Source organism: Lepidochelys olivacea, assembly GCF_965140295.1.
Source record: "Lepidochelys olivacea isolate rLepOli2 genome assembly, chromosome: 8".
Taxonomy (NCBI): Eukaryota; Metazoa; Chordata; order Testudines; family Cheloniidae; genus Lepidochelys; species Lepidochelys olivacea.
Genome location: NC_140418.1, coordinates 38,522,254 through 38,539,275, shown reverse-complemented (window position 1 = coordinate 38,539,275; position 17,022 = coordinate 38,522,254). Strand labels below are relative to the sequence as shown.

The 17,022-nt window shown below is 42.3% G+C and overlaps 2 protein-coding genes across 2 annotated transcripts; both read right to left on the bottom strand.

The window, feature by feature from the left end:
- Positions 1-1,284: 1,284 nt before the first annotated feature.
- Positions 1,285-15,106, bottom strand: LOC311525671 (uncharacterized protein; the record flags this gene model as incomplete). Its single annotated transcript, XM_084637965.1, has 4 exons — positions 12,503-15,106; positions 11,618-11,753; positions 1,987-4,421; positions 1,285-1,332 (listed from the first exon to the last, which is right to left on the bottom strand). Exons 1-4 carry the CDS (start codon positions 14,930-14,932, stop codon positions 1,285-1,287), a joined length of 5,049 nt encoding a protein of 1,682 aa, XP_084494091.1. The 5' UTR covers positions 14,933-15,106.
- On the bottom strand, positions 5,713-8,161 carry LOC311524683 (protocadherin gamma-A1-like). Its single transcript, XM_084636038.1, is given in 2 exon segments — positions 5,713-5,891; positions 5,897-8,161. Coding segments are annotated over 2 exon segments (2,259 nt in total). The 5' UTR covers positions 8,075-8,161; the 3' UTR covers positions 5,713-5,810.
- Positions 15,107-17,022: the final 1,916 nt, after the last annotated feature.

Genomic DNA, 17,022 nt, shown 5'->3' with positions numbered 1-17,022 from the left:
ACACACAAACTCACTATCCTGCTGGTAATAGCTCATCCAAAGTGACCACTCTCCCTACAATGTGCATGATAATCAAGGTGGGCCATTTCCAGCACAAATCCAGGTTTTCTCACCCCTCCACCCCCATACACACACAAACTCACTCTCCTGCTGGTAATAGCTCATCCAAACTGACCACTCTCCAAGTTTAAATCCAAGTTAAACCAGAACATCTGGGGGGGGGGGGGGGTAGGAAAAAACAAGGGGAAATAGGCTACCTTGCATAATGATTTAGCCACTCCCAGTCTCTATTTAAACCTAAATTAACAGTATCCAATTTGCAAATGAATTCCAATTCAGCAGTTTCTCCCTGGAGTCTGGATTTGAAGTTTTTTTGTTTTAAGATAGCGACCTTCATGTCTGTGATTGCGTGACCAGAGAGATTGAAGTGTTCTCCGACTGGTTTATGAATGTTATAATTCTTGACATCTGATTTGTGTCCATTTATTCTTTTACCTAGAGACTGTCCAGTTTGACCAATGTAAATGGCAGAGGGGCATTGCTGGCCCATGATGGCATATATCACATTGGTGGATGTGCAGGTGAAGGAGCCTCTGATAGTGTGGCTGATGTTATTAGGCCCTGTGATGGTGTCCCCTGAATAGATATGTGGGCACAATTGGCAACGGGCTTTGTTGACATTAAGAGGGCCTTTAATCCAATGAAAAACCATCTCAGTGTATGATGGGCTGTTATAGAATCCTCATGTAGAGGTGACCATATTCGGTCCTTTTCTCATAATTCCTCTTTAGATACCATAACTTTTATGCTGGATGAAATGCAATTTTGTAATTGACTTAGATATGTCCTACTCAATTAAACAAACTTTGCAAATTAATAGATCATGATCCTTCAGAAGTCATAATAAATTAGGTGGTTGATCACAAACGATGAAATTTGACACCTCATTCTGTTACACGCTTTGATTTGAAATGATATTGATGTTCCCTAATGATTAAGGACGTTAACTCATTGTGAAATTGAGTGGAAAAATGACTCATTTAATAATTCTTTGAATAAGTATCTCCTTAAATGTCCGAAATGTCCCTTTAGAAGATTATATTAGAAAAATTGGAATATATTTACAGCATGACATAAATTCCAGGCATTTAAATTATGGCTGGAAAATTTAGGTGATTGATGCACAGTCATATCGCAGTCAAAATCAAAACCCTGCCAAAACACTATACTCGCAATTCTTCCCCTGGAAAGATTATAAGAAAGAGGTGACAGATAGTTAGTGCACTATTGGAATGTGGTCTGATACTGCACAGACAAGGGCAAGATACGAATCTATATAGAATAAAATACAACAAACAATTTTTGCTTCTACAAATCTACCACTAAACAGCAGGTGCCAACAATCCTTTGGTACTAAAACTCGGAGCACCTCATAACAGAAATTGCACACAAGCAAACACCGGGGGGTGGGGAGGAGTTACTCTGAAAAGATCGCAATATAAACTACTCTAAATTTCATAAATATCACCCGACAATGTGCTCACTTAAAAATCAAAGGGTAGACTTCACCTCGAATACCTCAATGAAAAAATTCACCTGTGGAAGCGTTTGGGTGTCAGATTTTGAGCCCTCTAAACCAAAATTACTGCTTAAAATTAAAATCGCAGCTTTGTCATTACAAAAGATAATCTCGGCTGTATTACTCTGCCCATTCGTTTTCAGAAAGTTTAATTAACTATTCCCAGCGTCTTTAGCACAATACAGGTTATAAGAATATGTTACGGTCCAATCATCGCAGTTTGGTAGAAATCGGTGATCCGCATAGTGGAATAAAGATTAGAATTGAGGTATTGAAGAATCAATGAAGTCTTTTATCTTCGGAATTTCATGATTAAAACCAGTACAACTGTTACTAGCGAGGAAAAGCAGATTAGCGCTAAAGCCAGAACCAAGTAGATTAATTAACGTGTTAATTCAAAAACTCACCTTGAGAAGAGTTTCGGATCCGGATTTGGGTGCTTCAGAACCACAATTATTCACAAGTAAAATCCTAGAGTTGTCATTGCAAAGGATATTCTCAGCTGTAACGTTCTGGTCACTACTTTTAAGCAAGTTAAATCCATTTTGCCCGCAGTCTGTAGCCAAACATAAATTATAGGAATACGGCAAGGCCCCGTCTTCGTACGATGGTAGGAATGTGGGATCAGCCTTGGAATAAAGAGCAGGCCTGACATATTGAAGAACAGAGGAGCTTTTTGAATTTCTAACTTTCATGGCTATCACCACTATAATTGTAATTAGAAATAAAAATGAGATCAGGGCTAAAGCCAGCACCATGTAGAACTGTAAATCAGACTGAGATTTCAAGTCACCCGATTGGTCACTCATTTCCGGAAGAGCCTCTTGGAAGCTCTCCGCAAACACCAGGTTGAGAGTCACTGTGGCTGACAGAGGCGGCTGCCCGTTGTCCTTCACCAGGGTGACCAGCCTGTGCTTCACAGCATCTCTGTCCGCAAAGGCGCGGGCTGTCCGGATCTCCCCGCTCTGCAGCCCCATGCTGAAGAGCGACGGGTCCGTGGCCTGGAGCAAGTGGTAGGAGAGCCAGGCATTGTGTCCTGAGTCAGCATCCACCGCCACCACCTTAGTCACCAGATAACCTGCCTCGGCCGAGCGAGGGACCATCTCGAACAAGGCGGAGCCATCGGCTCCGAGCGAGGGGTACAGGATGCGAGGGGCGTTATCATTCTGATCCACAATAAACACCCTGACGGTGACATTGCTGCTGAGAGGCGGGGACCCGCCGTCTTGGGCCTTCACTTGCACTTCAAACTCCCGGAATTGCTCGTAGTCGAAGGAGCGCTGCGCATAGATCGCTCCGGTCTGGGAGTTAATGGAGATGTAGGAGGAGAGAGGCAGCTCCTTCAGGTTGCTGCTCAAGATGGAATAAGTGACTCGGGCGTTCTGGTCCAGATCCCGGTCTGAGGCTTTTACACTGAAAATAGAGGCCCCCGAGGGATTGTTCTCTGGCACATAGGCGGTGTAGGAAGATTTTTCAAAGACAGGCGCGTTGTCATTGATATCTGAGATATGCAACAGGATGGTTTTCTGGGCAGAGAGTGGGGGAGTGCCTTTGTCTGTGGCTGTGATTGTGATATTGTACTCCGGGGTCCTCTCCCTGTCCAGGGTGCTGTCTGTGAGGAGCTTGTAGTAGTTAATAGAAGATGATATTATTTTAAAAGGCAAGTTGTGTTGAATATTACAACTGAGTTCTCCATTTTGTCCGGCATCTGGGTCACGAGCTTTGATCAGAACTATCACTGTTCCTGGCGGTGAGTCTTCGGGAATTGGACTGGATACTGAAAAAATCGTCACTTCCGGGGCGTTGTCGTTCTCATCCAGTATTTCTATATGAACTTTGCAGTGACCTGTCAGCCCACCCCCATCCCTTGCTTCCAATTCCATGGTGTATTCATTTTTCTCTTCAAAATCCAGAATCGCTGTATTTATAATTTCTCCGTTATCAGGGTCTAAATGGAATAATTTGCGGGTGTTTTCAGGTATGCTGTCGAAAAAGTATGTTATATGGCCATTTAAACCTTCGTCTTTGTCACTGGCTTTCACTTGAAGTATTAAGGAGCCCTTTGGTAGATTTTCCCTCAGGCTGACTTTGTAGATTTTTTCAGTGAATACTGGGGGGTTGTCATTGGCGTCAGTAATTTTAATCCTAACCTGAGCTGTCCCAGATCTGACTGGATCTCCCCCATCCAGAGCCGTCAGGATTAACTGGTGGGAACTTTCCTCCTCCCGATCCAAAGACTTTTCTAAGACTAATTCTGCTTGCTTTTTGCCATCTGGGCTCTCTTTCACTGCCATGGTAAAAGAAGGGTTTTTACTGAGTTGGTAATTTTGCAGTGAGTTGATCCCAGAATCCGGATCTTGCGCAGATTCTAGTCGAAATCTCGCACCCGGCAGTGCTGATTCGCTGATTTCTAGATCAATGTCACTCTTTATGAACCACGGGGCATTATCATTAATGTCTTGGATTGCGACATTCACGAGGTAAATATTTAAAGGATTTGTAACCACCGTTTCGAATGCCAGGACACAAAGGCGTGTCTCCCCGCATATCTCCTCCCGATCTATCCTTTCATTCACATACAGGTTGCCATTTTCCACATTCACACTGAAGTATGGCTTTTCCAAACTAATACGGAGCTTTCGCTGCGGCAGTTCTCTGACATGCAACCCCAAATCCTTGGCAAGATTCCCCACAAGGGAACCTTTGGCCATTTCCTCCGGAATCGAATAAAGGATCTGCTCCGAGACCGCCCGGCAGAATAAAGAGAATAAGAAAGGAAACAACAGTACCTGCCGTGTGACTGCCCATCCGGTCTGTATGTGTCCGGTTTCCATTTTACTCGCTTGCACTTATGCTCTTTTCCTTTCTTTTTTATTCCGTTTAGATCCTGTAGTTAAAATCCCGCCTGTATTGTAAATATCCCCAGCGATGAAAATAAAATAAAATCCCTTTATCACTCCAGTTGTGCATCCGAGTCCCGATAGAGGGTTTCTCTGAGCAGCGAGGCTGCTTGCGCTTTTGTCTGTGTTCTGCACTATGTGATTGAGCAATCACACTGCAGCCGGCTCCAATGGATCTTCGGCTGCAGCTCCGCACCGTATTGGCCAACAGCGGCACTCTGAGTCTCTGTCTGAGAACTGCAGCTCCAATGATATGATAAAAGTCTGGACGTAGGTACAGAGAGGGCAACGGAAATTCGTTTGGATCAATGCATTCCTTGGTCCATCCTTAGGTAGAAGAATATATAACGAACACACAAAAAGAATTTAGGAAAGCTGAATGGTATGGGTTTCCTTTTTGTCTGCTTTTTGTGTAGTTTGTATGTTCTGTCACCAAAGTGGCTTGATTTTAACAAAAAGCACAATGAAATTTGAATTATTACAAAATTTCCCTGTCCAGAATCAGGGACCTGGCACAAGAACTTATTTATCTTCAGAACTTCCTTCAAAAATAAAATACCTTTTCAGTCATCGTTCCATGTAAACGACCTAAATCTGGTCCGGTGGATTTCGTGGGATTTATGTTACTTTGGTGTAAAGAGAGCACAGGATCGTCAAGATCTAATAACACCTATCTGAAACTAAACAAGTAAACATAATATATTTGTAACTGAAGAGATTGCAGCCTCAATCAAAAAGGTTTCCCAGAGTTGTTATAAAACCCTCTGTAAACTGATCCTTCCTTCCAACAAACAATTGCAGTTCCCTTTAAAAATACTGTGTATGTTACGCTTCACTTGCATTTGTGTTTGAATTGTAGTAACGTCGGAAAGTCCCAATGAAGATCGAGATCGAATTGTGTGTCAACAAAAAAGTACACATCACACTTGCCTGGAAGATTTATTATGTTACTTGAACCTGAGTCATTAATTAAGGCTAAAAAATAAAAAAAAAAAGTTATGGAAGAGAGAAGGGAAGTAGAGGGTCATAAGGAAAGTGGGATCACTCTAACATAAGGTGATAATGTGTGATGGTTCCAAAAAAAGACGATGGGTTTTACAATAAATAAATATTTCCGGTTCCTAAAACACATAAACGTGGTTAAAAAGAAAAAGAAGAAAAGAAGCAAACTCACTTGAACAAATTTCTGCTCGCCTTCATCACTCTTTAAATCTGCCGATATTGACACAGGATACTTTATCTCACAAGTCTGCTGACTGGTCAGAGTATTTGAATAGTTTGATTTGGGAAAGTTGAACTGGCTCTTCCTGGAGTTCCTGGTTAGAGAACCTTCATATGAGTAGGAGTGAAGAAAAGCTCTGACTCCATCGATCCCCACAAACTGCGAGACGGGAACTCCACTGAAAGTCACACTCGAGGAGTCAAACAGCTGCGAGTTTCGCCACCTGCGGAGTCTCAGGGCCAGTAACACTAGGATAAAGGTAAAGAACAAGCAGGAAACGGAAGCCACAGCGATCACCAAATACAAGGTGAGGCTGGACTGGGGGTCTGCAGGAGCTGAAAGGCTGCTTAAATCGGAAAGGATTTCGGGGATGCTGTCAGCCACCACCACCGTGACAGTGGCCGTGGCAGAGAGAGGGGGCTGCCCGTTGTCCTTCACTAAAACCACCAGACTTTGCTTGAGCGCATCTTTGTCTACAAAGGAGCGCGCTGTCCTGATCTCGCCGCTGTGGAGTCCCACAGAGAAGAGCCCCGGCTCTGTAGCCCTCAGCAGCTGGTAGGAGAGCCAGGCGTTCTGCCCGGAGTCTGCATCCACCGCCACCACCTTAGTGACCAGGTAACCCGGCTCGGAGGAGCGAGGGGCCAACTCCACTCCCGTGGAGCCATCGGTGGGAAAGGAGGGGTGTAAGATGTGCGGGCTGTTGTCATTCTGATCCAGTATAAAGAGAGTGACGGAGACATTACTGCTGAGAGGTGGGGAACCCCCATCCTGAGCCTGCACTTGGAACCGAATCTCCCGGAACTGTTCGTAATCGAAGGAGCGCAGAGCGTAGAGAGCCCCAGTCTCAGAGTTAATGGAGATGGAGGAGGGTAGCGGAGCTTCCTGGTTCCGAGTTCCAGTAATGGAGTAAGTGACTCTGGCGTTCTCCCCCGAGTCAGGATCATTCGCTTTCAGGGAACAAACGGAAGCTCCTCTGGGATTGTTCTCTGTGATGTACAAAGTGTAGGATGTCTGGTTGAAAATAGGAGCGTTGTCGTTTATGTCTGAAAGCTGTACTAAAATAGTTGTTGTTGAGGATAAAGGAGGAGTCCCTCGGTCTGTGGCTGTGATAGTTACATTGTAATCGGAGACCCTCTCCCGGTCCAATGCTCTGTCACTCACCAAGCTGTAATAATTGTCAAATGATTTCTGTAACCTGAATGGCAGGTTGGGTGGTATAGAACATATGACATCACCATTCTCTCCGGAATCCAGATCATGTAAATGTATAAAGACGATCACAGTTCCCGGCGGGCTGTCTTCGCTCACAGAGTTGGTGACTGAGGTGACTGTAATCTGTGGCTCATTATCATTGATATCAATAACAGCTATCAGAACTTTAGACCTGGCCGAGAGGTCTCCAACGTCTTTGGCTTGAATCTCCATTTCATATAATGCAGCTTCCTCATAATCCAGGTTTCCCACAGTTGATATTTCCCCCGTTTTAGAATCCACCTGGAATATCTGGGACGCTTTGTCTTTCATCTTCCGGAGTGAATATGTGACCTCCGAATTTATCGCTTCGTCCGGATCTGTGGCGTTTACTGTCAGCAGCAGAGACCCGACGGGCACATTTTCCAAAACACTCACTTTATAGACAGGCTGACTGAAAACTGGTGCATTGTCATTTGCGTCAAGGACAACAACGCGGATCTGTGCAGTTCCGGACCTAACTGGATCTCCACCGTCAGTGGCTCTGAGGATTAGATCGTGAACATCTTGTTCTTCCCGGTCTAGAGACTTTTCCAGCACCAGTTCGGCATATTTGTCTCCATCAGCTCCCGTTTGCACATCCAGAGAGAAGTGTTTGTTACTGCTGAGATAATAGCCCTGCACAGAATTAATTCCGACATCTGGATCCTGCGCCCCCTCAAGAGAATATCGGGTTCCCACAGCGACTAACTCACTGATTCTAAATTCCAATTCATCTTCTTGGAAGCGGGGCTCATTGTCATTAATATCTGTGATTTCAACTTCAACTGCAAAAAGTTTAGCTTTATCCTTAACGAGAACCTCAAAATTTAGCAGACATTTCTCCATCTGTCCGCAGATCTGCTCTCTGTCAATCCTTTCCGTGGAGTATAAATAACCGCTTTTAACATTCAAAGCAAAATATTGCCTCTCACCTCTGGAAACGATGCGGACTCCGCGGTCTGAAAACTCCTTTGTATCGAGCCCCAGATCCTTAACGATATTCCCCACGAAAGAGCCTTTCTGCATTTCCTCCGGAATGGAATAGCGAATGTGCCCAGAAATTGCCTCCCAAACGGTAAAAAATACAAAGCAGAACAGGACTCGCCGGTTGCAGTCCCGGAGCCTCTTTATATCCGTCATGTCTAGCACTGGAAATAGATGTCTCAGAGTCCGTGTGTCCGAACAGTATATAAAAAATAGTAAAAAATAAAAATAAAAATCCTGCTTTTCAATCAGTAGTTCGTGGATCAAGAGCCTCCCCGGGGGTTTAGTGCAGCTGTGCTGTACTGTGTATCCTGGCTTTTTCAAAGACTGTCTGGTCTGTGTGTTGTGCGATCTGTTACAGCGGGCAGGGGCTGGCCTGATCTCTCCTCACATTTGTCTCCCTGATTGGTGAACAGCGACACTCAGAGTCTCAACCAATAACTGCAGCAGTTTAGATACATAATTTTAAACGCACTTTTCCCCAATATGTGTGTTAGTTAATTTCTCCAGCATCTTTAGTCTCCTAATGTATATTATATATTAATTAGGGCTCTCGGTTAATCACAGTTAACTCAGGTGACTAACTAAAAAAAAATAATCGGGATTAATCGCAGTTTTACTTGGACTGTTAAACAATACAATACCAATTGACATTTATTAAATATTGTGGATGTTTTTCTACTTTTCGTATATATTCTGTGTTGAAATTGAAATCAAAGTGTATATTATTTTTATTACAGTGCAAATAACTTTTTATATTATTTGCACTGTAAAATGATAAACAAAAGAAATAGTATTTTTCAATTCACCTCATACAAGTAGTGTAGTGCAATCTCTGTTGTGGAAGTGCAATTTACAAGTGTAGATTTTTTTTGTTAGGTATCTGCATTCAAAAACAAAATAATGCAAAACTTTAGAGCCTTCAAGTCCACTCAGTCCTACTTCTTGTTGGCCAATCCCTAAGAGAAACAAGTTTGTTTACATTTAAGGGAGATAATGTTGGCCGCTTCTTATTTACAATGTCACCTGACAGTGAGAACAGGTGATGTTATTTGTTTTTGTATGCCCCATCATGCTTCCGTCACCGTTCCAGAGGACAGGCTTCCATGCTGATGATGCTTGTTAAAAAAATAATGGGTTAAGTACATTGGTGACTGAACTGCTTGGGGGAGAATTGTCTGTCCCCTGCTCTGTTCTACCCGCATTCTGCCATGTATTTCCTGTGACAGCAGTTTCAAATGATGACCCAGCACATGTTGTTCATTTTTGGGAACACTTTCACTGCAGATTTCACAAAAGGCAAAGAAGGTACCAATATGAGATTTCTAAAGATAGCTGTCAAGGTTCCTTCCCCACTCTGAACTCTAGGGTACAGCTGTGGGGACCTGCATGAAAGACCCCCTAAGTTTATTCCTATGAGCTTAGGTTAAAAACTTCCTCAAGGTACAAACTTTGCCTTGGCCTTGAACAGTATGCTGCCACCACCAAGCCTGTTAACAAAGAACAGGGAAAGAGCCCAGTTGTAGATGTCTTCTCCCAAAATATCCCCCCAAGCCCTACACCCCATTTCCTGGGGAGGGCTTGATAAAAATCCTCACCAATTTGTACAGGTGAACACAGACCCAAACCCTTGGATCTTAAGAACAATGAAAAACAATCAGGTTCTTAAAAGAAGAATTTTAATTAAAGAAAAGGTAAAAGAATCACCTCTGTAAAATCAGGATGGTGAATACCTTACAGGGTAATCTGATTCAAAACCTAGAGAATCCCTCTTGGCAAAACCTTAAGTTACAAAAAGACACAAAAACAGGAATATACATTCCATTCAGCAGGGTTATTTTACCAGCCATTAAGCAAAAGGAAATCTAACGCATTTCTAGCTAAATTACTTACTAACTTTTTACAGGAGTTCTGAAGAGCTTTCCTGATCTGTTCCCCGCAAAAGCACCACACAGACAGAGAGACCTTTTGTTCCCCCTGCCCCTCCAGCTTTGAAAGTATCTTGTCTCCCCATTGGTCATTTTGGTCAGGTGCCAGCGAGGTTATCTTAGCTTCTTAACCCTTTACAGGTGAAAGGGTTTTGCCTCTGGCCAGAAGGGATTTAAAGGTGGTTACCCTTCCCTTTATATTTATGACAATAGCTATGGCACTGGACCCAAGATTTAAAGAATCTGAAGTGCCTTTCAAAATCTGAGAGGGGCAGGGTGTGGAGCATGCTTGCAGAAGTCTTAAAAGAGCAACACTCCAATGCAGAAAATACAGAACCCAAACCACCAAAAAAGAAAATCAATCTTCTGCTGGTGGCATCTGACTTAGATAATGAAAATGAACATGGGTCAGTCTGTACTGCTTTGGATTGTTATGGAGTAGAACCTATCGTAACCATGTGCGCATGTCCCCTGGAATGGTGGTTGAAGCATGAAGAGACATATGAATCTTTAACACATCTGGCATGTAACGCTGGCTACAACAGTGCCATGAGGATGCCTGTTCTCACTTTCAGGTCACATTGTAAACAAGAAGAGGGCAGCATTATCTCCTGAAAATTTAAACAAACTTCTTTGTCTGAGTGACTGGCTGAACAAGAAGTAGGACTGAGTGGACTTGTAGGCTCTAAAGTTTTATATTGTTTTATTTTTGAATGCAGGGTATTTTTATATAATTCTATGTTTTTAAATTCAGCTTTCATGATAAAGAGATCACATTACAGTATTTGTATTAGGTGATTTGAAAAATACTATTTCTTTTGTTTTTTTACAGTGCAAATTCATGTAATCAAAAATAAATATAAAGCTAGCACTGTACACTTTGTATTCTGTTTTGTAATTGAAATCAATATATTTGAAAATGTAGAAAACATTCAGAAATATTTAAATAGTATTTTATTAATAGTGCAATTAATTGTGCAATTAATCACAATTAGTTTTTTATATCACATGATTAATCACAATTAATTTTTGTAATCACTTGACAGCCCTAATATTAATTAAACAAATCTAGATGCAAAATACATATTATCTGATGATAGATATGTTGTAAAGCTGAACTCTTCCCTTTAATCCATTAGTCACATAATAAAACTGTGGCAAATGGAACACAACCTCTCTGCTTAATTTCCTCATTTTGAAATGACACACAAATTTATTTTTTGCATAATAAAGTAAAGTAATCCTGTATTTATGTCACATTGTAATAAACAAGAAGAATAATTTTAGTTTACACATTATTGTGTGAAATCACACATAGTCCCATGCACTTTCCCTTCCAATGAACAATTTGTTCGCCTTTCTGTTTAGAATTTATCTTCTATTTATTTGTTCACTTATATATTAATTTAGGCATTCATCATAGGGCAAACGTGCCTATCCAGTGCCTTAGAGACTTTTGCATAGTATAATAATATTTGTGAACTTTATCAAATCCAGTAGCCTACTGTAATTGCAAGGTTAAGATTCATACATCCAGAAAACTAAAATATAAATTATCCTGCACACCAGCACAAATTACAATTAGTCTCCCTTGGCTCCAAGAGCCCATGAAATCAGATTGGCTTTGCAGCATGCGCTAAAGGTCAACAGAATTTGGCTAAATTGGCCCAGGTGGACTAGCAATCATTTCCAAAGCAGAGGAGAGAGAAAGCCCTGTCAGCAGATGGAGCTCCAGTTCTGGTGCTGCAGTGTAATGCATTTACCGCAGTACGTGAGACAGGGAGAGATGATCTCTCCAAGAGACGGCCCCCACACCCGTTCAGGAGTTTATAGTCCAAAACCAGAATATTGAACACCCCTTGGAAACAAATATGCAGCCATTGCTGATCATGGAGCACTGATTCTAACTTCAGAGGACAAATAGAAAATACATTTAAGGAATAATGCAAGAATATCTCATAGGTGTTGTGCACATGTTTCATCAATATGTAAACTAGGATATTTAAAAATATTACTCCTTTTGGGTAACCCAGTATATGTTCTTTGTAGCGTTGTTTTCAATATGCCAGCCCTGAATGGTGAGTTCATTCACATAGACGGATGAACAGAAGGGAGAAGGGAGGTAGAAAGCTAGACAGGAAATCTGACTAGCAGATCAGATTTCTAACAGTGTGTCTTTAGTTAACTGTCCCTATTTTGACTTTAATTTTTACATTTATTTTGGAGGCATTTCTGTTGATGTTATGAGTTATTTACTTATCTGCTAATTTATTCTATGAATTCATACAATTAATATATTTTAATGGTTTTGTCATTCTTAAAATTGATGGAAAACCAAAAAGAAAAATATTATGAATTTAAAAGGTAATGCATCATCTACATAGCCATAAATGGAAAACTGCTGATACACAGTTTATTTTATCATTGCAATGTGTCTCGAGAACTTTCTGCCTTATCACTTTGATACTACTTTAATAATGTCAAGGCCCCGAACAAATATAAATAAATAAATGCCGATATAAAAATTGGTTGTTCAGAGAATTACTATTTCTAATTCATCAGGTTTAACGTTAAATGACATATAACTCCTTGATTTGCCACTACTAAAATATATAAAGATACAAGCTCATGCAAGCGCATGAGCACAGAAACTCACCTTCCCAACGCGGTCAGGTTCAGACTTTTGGTCTACGGAAGCGGAGGTACTGTTGCTCATTATAAACATCTGAGAGTTGTCATTGGAAAGGATAATCTCTCCTACATCCTTCTGGCCATTTGGTTTTAGAATATTAGAGTTATTCGTTCCGGAGTCTACGGCTAAACACAGATTATAGCTACACGGTAAAGTCGCATCACAGTAGCTGGGTGGGAATCTAGGACCCGCCTTGGAATAATCAGAACCGAAACAGCTCAGAACTGGGGGATTCCTTGCTCTATAAAATTTCATCACAATGGCCAGTGTCACTGCCAGGAGGAACAAAAATGAGATCAGGGCTAAAGCCAACACCAAGTAGAACTGTAAATCAGACTGAGATGCGGAGTCACCCGATTGGTCGCTCATTTCCGGAAGAGCCTCTTGGAAGCTCTCCGCAAACACCAGGTTGAGAGTCACTGTGGCGGACAGAGGCGGCTGCCCGTTGTCCTTCACCAGGGTGACCAGCCTGTGTTTCACAGCATCTCTGTCCGCAAAGGCGCGGGCTGTCCGGATCTCCCCGCTCTGCAGCCCCATGCTGAAGAGCGACGGGTCCGTGGCCTGGAGCAAGTGGTAGGAGAGCCAGGCATTGTGTCCTGAGTCAGCATCCACCGCCACCACCTTAGTCACCAGATAACCTGCCTCGGCCGAGCGAGGCACCATCTCGAACAAGGCGGAGCCATCGGCTCCGAGCGAAGGGTACAGGATGCGAGGGGCGTTATCATTCTGATCCACAATAAACACCCTGACGGTGACATTGCTGCTGAGAGGCGGGGACCCGCCGTCTTGGGCCTTCACTTGCACTTCAAACTCCCGGAATTGCTCGTAGTCGAAGGAGCGCTGCGCATAGATCGCTCCGGTCTGGGAGTTAATGGAGATGTAGGAGGAGAGAGCCACCTCTTCGAGGTTGCTGCTCAGGATGGAGTAAGTGACTCGGGCGTTCCGGTCCAGATCCCGATCTGAGGCTTTTACACTGAAAATAGAGGCCCCCGAGGGGTTGTTCTCTGGCACATAGGCGGTGTAGGAAGGTTTCTCAAAGACAGGGGCGTTGTCATTGATATCCGAGATCTGCAACAGGATGATTTTCTGGGCGGAGAGAGGGGGGGTGCCTTTGTCTGCGGCGGTAACTGTAATATTATACTCTGGGATCTTTTCTCTGTCCAGGGTGCTGTCTGTGATTATTTTGTAGTAATTACGAGAGGAGGACAGTATTTTAAAAGGCAAGTCGTGTTGAAGGTGACAGGTGATTTTTCCATTTTCTCCTGCATCTCGGTCACGGGCTCTTATAAGAGCTATCACTGTCCCGGCCACTGAGTCTTCAGGGATAGGACTGGACACGGATGTAAGGGTTACTTCGGGGGCGTTGTCATTCTCGTCAATAATTTCTATTTGAACTTTGCAGTGGCCAGTCAGGTCACCCCCATCCCTGGCTTTAATTCCCATCGTATATTTATTCGTCTCTTCAAAATCCAGAATATCTGTATTTGTTATTACTCCATTTTCGTGATCTATTTTGAATAACTGCAGGGCATTTTTGGGGGCATTACTGAAGGAATAACTGATTTCTCCATATAATCCTTCATCCTTATCCATTGCTTTCACCTGTACCACTACGGAGCCTTTGGCTAGATTTTCACTTACTCTGACTTTGTAGATCTCTTCAGTGAATATTGGGGGATTGTCATTGGCATCAGTGATTTTAATGTTAATCTGAGCGGTCCCAGTTCTCACAGGGTCCCCCCCATCCACAGCCGTCAAGATCAAGATATGAGAAGTCTGGTGCTCCCGATCCAAAGGTCTGTCTAAAACTAATTCTGCGTATTTATTGCCATCTGCATTCTCCTTCACTGCCAGGATAAAATACTGATTTGGGCTGAGCCGGTAATTTTGCAGTGAATTCAGTCCCACATCTGGATCTTGTGCCGATTCGAGTGGAAAGCGCGCCCCTGGCAGTGTAAATTCATTGATTTCTAACACAACGTTATTTTCGTCGAAGCTCGGGGCGTTATCATTAATGTCCTGAATTGCTATATCCATGTTGTAAATGTTTAAAGGGGTTTCAACCACCGTTTCGAGTGTCAGGACACAAAGGGTTGTCTCCCCACATATCTCCTCACGGTCTATCCTGCCATTCACATACAGGTTGCCATTTTTCCCATTCACACTGAAATACTGCTTTTCAGAACTGACCCGGAGCTTCCGCTGCGGCAGTTCTTTGACATCCAATCCCAAATCCTTGGCGAGATTCCCCACAAGGGAACCTTTGGCCATTTCCTCAGGAATGGAGTAACGAATATGCCCCGAGACCGCCCGGCAGAACAAAGAGAATAAGAAGGGAAACAAAAGTACTTGCCGTGTGACTGCTTGGCCGCTCGGTCTCTGCCTGTTTTCCATCCCACTCAGGCTTGCTTTTATTTTCTTATTTATTCCACTTCGATTTTGTGCTTTAAATCCCCGTTAGAATGTCAAAATCCACGGTGTTGGAGAGTAAATAAAATTACCATCTCAATCTAATTTTCCAGGAGAGTTTTGAGACTGGGTGTCTCTCAACAGCGAACTGTATGTAGGTTTGTGTAATCGCTGACTGAGCAAGCTCAGTGCAGGAGGCTTTAGTGGATATCCGACTGCAGCTCCAGCTCTGCACTGGCTAACAGCGGCACTCTGAGTCTGAGTTACAGAACTGCAACTGGTTGGTCTCATCAAAACGCTCATGTCTAAAGAGCATAATGAAAGTCCTAAAACAGATGACTAGAGAAAACCGTCCTATGTATCGGGAAAAGTTAAAAGAATCGGTAAAAATGAGTAGTAAGATACACGCCCACTCCCCTCTGTTTTCTGTGAGTTTTGTATATTCAGTAACAAGTCGGTTTAATTACGAATAAAAGCGTCATTACTTATATTTCTAAGAAGGAAAATTTTCTATCTGGAAACCCAAACCCATGCAGCAAAGCTTCCCTGAATTCCTGTAATATGTGACAGATTTGCTGTTCTTCCATACACAAAGCCAGATTTTAATCTCAGTTACAGCAATGTAAAGGGATAGGAATTCGTCTAAAGTGAAGGGGGCAGTCTGGTCCAATAGATAATACACAGTGTTAGGAATCATGAGACCTAAGCTATACTATGTCCTTGCCATTGTCTGGTGTTGTCTAGCAATTTATGTTTTCCATACTTTAGTTGATCAGTTAGTAAAGGAGGATACCACTCTGATTATGTACTTTTGCAAACATTTTAGATTTATGGATGAAAATTGTTATTTAGGTGCTAAATGTTATTATTACTCCAAATTCACATCTACGTAAATGAACGCAAAATATGCCCCAGGATGAGACAACAAAATATATACAATTGAGAATTCGGAACCAGAAACTAAAAAAAGTAAATTCTATGGCTACTGAATTTATGTGTCTGAACTCTCTTGCTTTGAAGTCCAGACTACTGTACCCCTTTCAGGAGTTATCATCCCTTGATATTATTCTCATTATACATCTAAGAATTACTGTGATGCTGGCAGACCAGGTTGCATCTCATGCCAAGGTGCCCATGTCTCAATTGAACACTGGCAATAGATAGCCAGAATCAGTCTGACTCACTCATATGTTATGTTAGTATTGTTAAAACAGGTATTAGGATGAAAGAACGTGTTTAAAGTTTAGACTTTATTGAAGGTTTGTGAGTTGCTGCATGCATTTATCTCATTATAATATCTGCACCCCATATTGTAAAGCAATATTTGAATGGTTGTATTGTGAGCGTCTGTGACTGTGTAAATCACCAGACAAGGGGGAGACATCATTTAATGTGAAGGGCTGATTTTCAACAGAAGATGTTACACCCTTCCCAAAAGGAAAGGTCCATCTATACCAGATGGACAATTGTGGACCCTGCAGCTGGAAGATCCCTGCACACTGTCAACAAGAGGACAAAAGACTTTTGTTATTCTGTCCTCCTCCTTGTGAAGATGAATCATGCAAGGGGACTCCTCCCATTAGTTATGTTTGCCATTCAGAGACATGGCAGGAGGGGAATAAAAACCCAAAACAAAAGAAAATTATTATCTCTATGCTGCTTGGACTTGGGGGTGGGAGGGCTAACTTTTCTAAACATAAGCAAGAGATCCCTAGTTGCTTAGCCTGGATTACTCCTAAATCATACATAGAGCTTGTCAATTTTAGCTGTTATTTCCTTTTGAAAATTGATTGTATGTCTTTTGTGCATATGTTTACCTGCTTTAACCTTGTTAATAACTGTTATGTTTCACTTTCCTATTTAATAACTCTTTATAGAGTTTGTTGTATGATTAGTTACAGTGTTGTCTTTGGTGTGAGATCTAAGGTACAATTGAGCTGGGGTAAGTGACTGGTCCTTTGGGACTGGGAATAACATAAACCCTGCTGTGCTTCTTGGTTTAAGGAACCAGCTATGACAAAGGTTCACGCACTGGGTGGTGATAGATCAGGACTACCTGAACCATGTGGGAATTG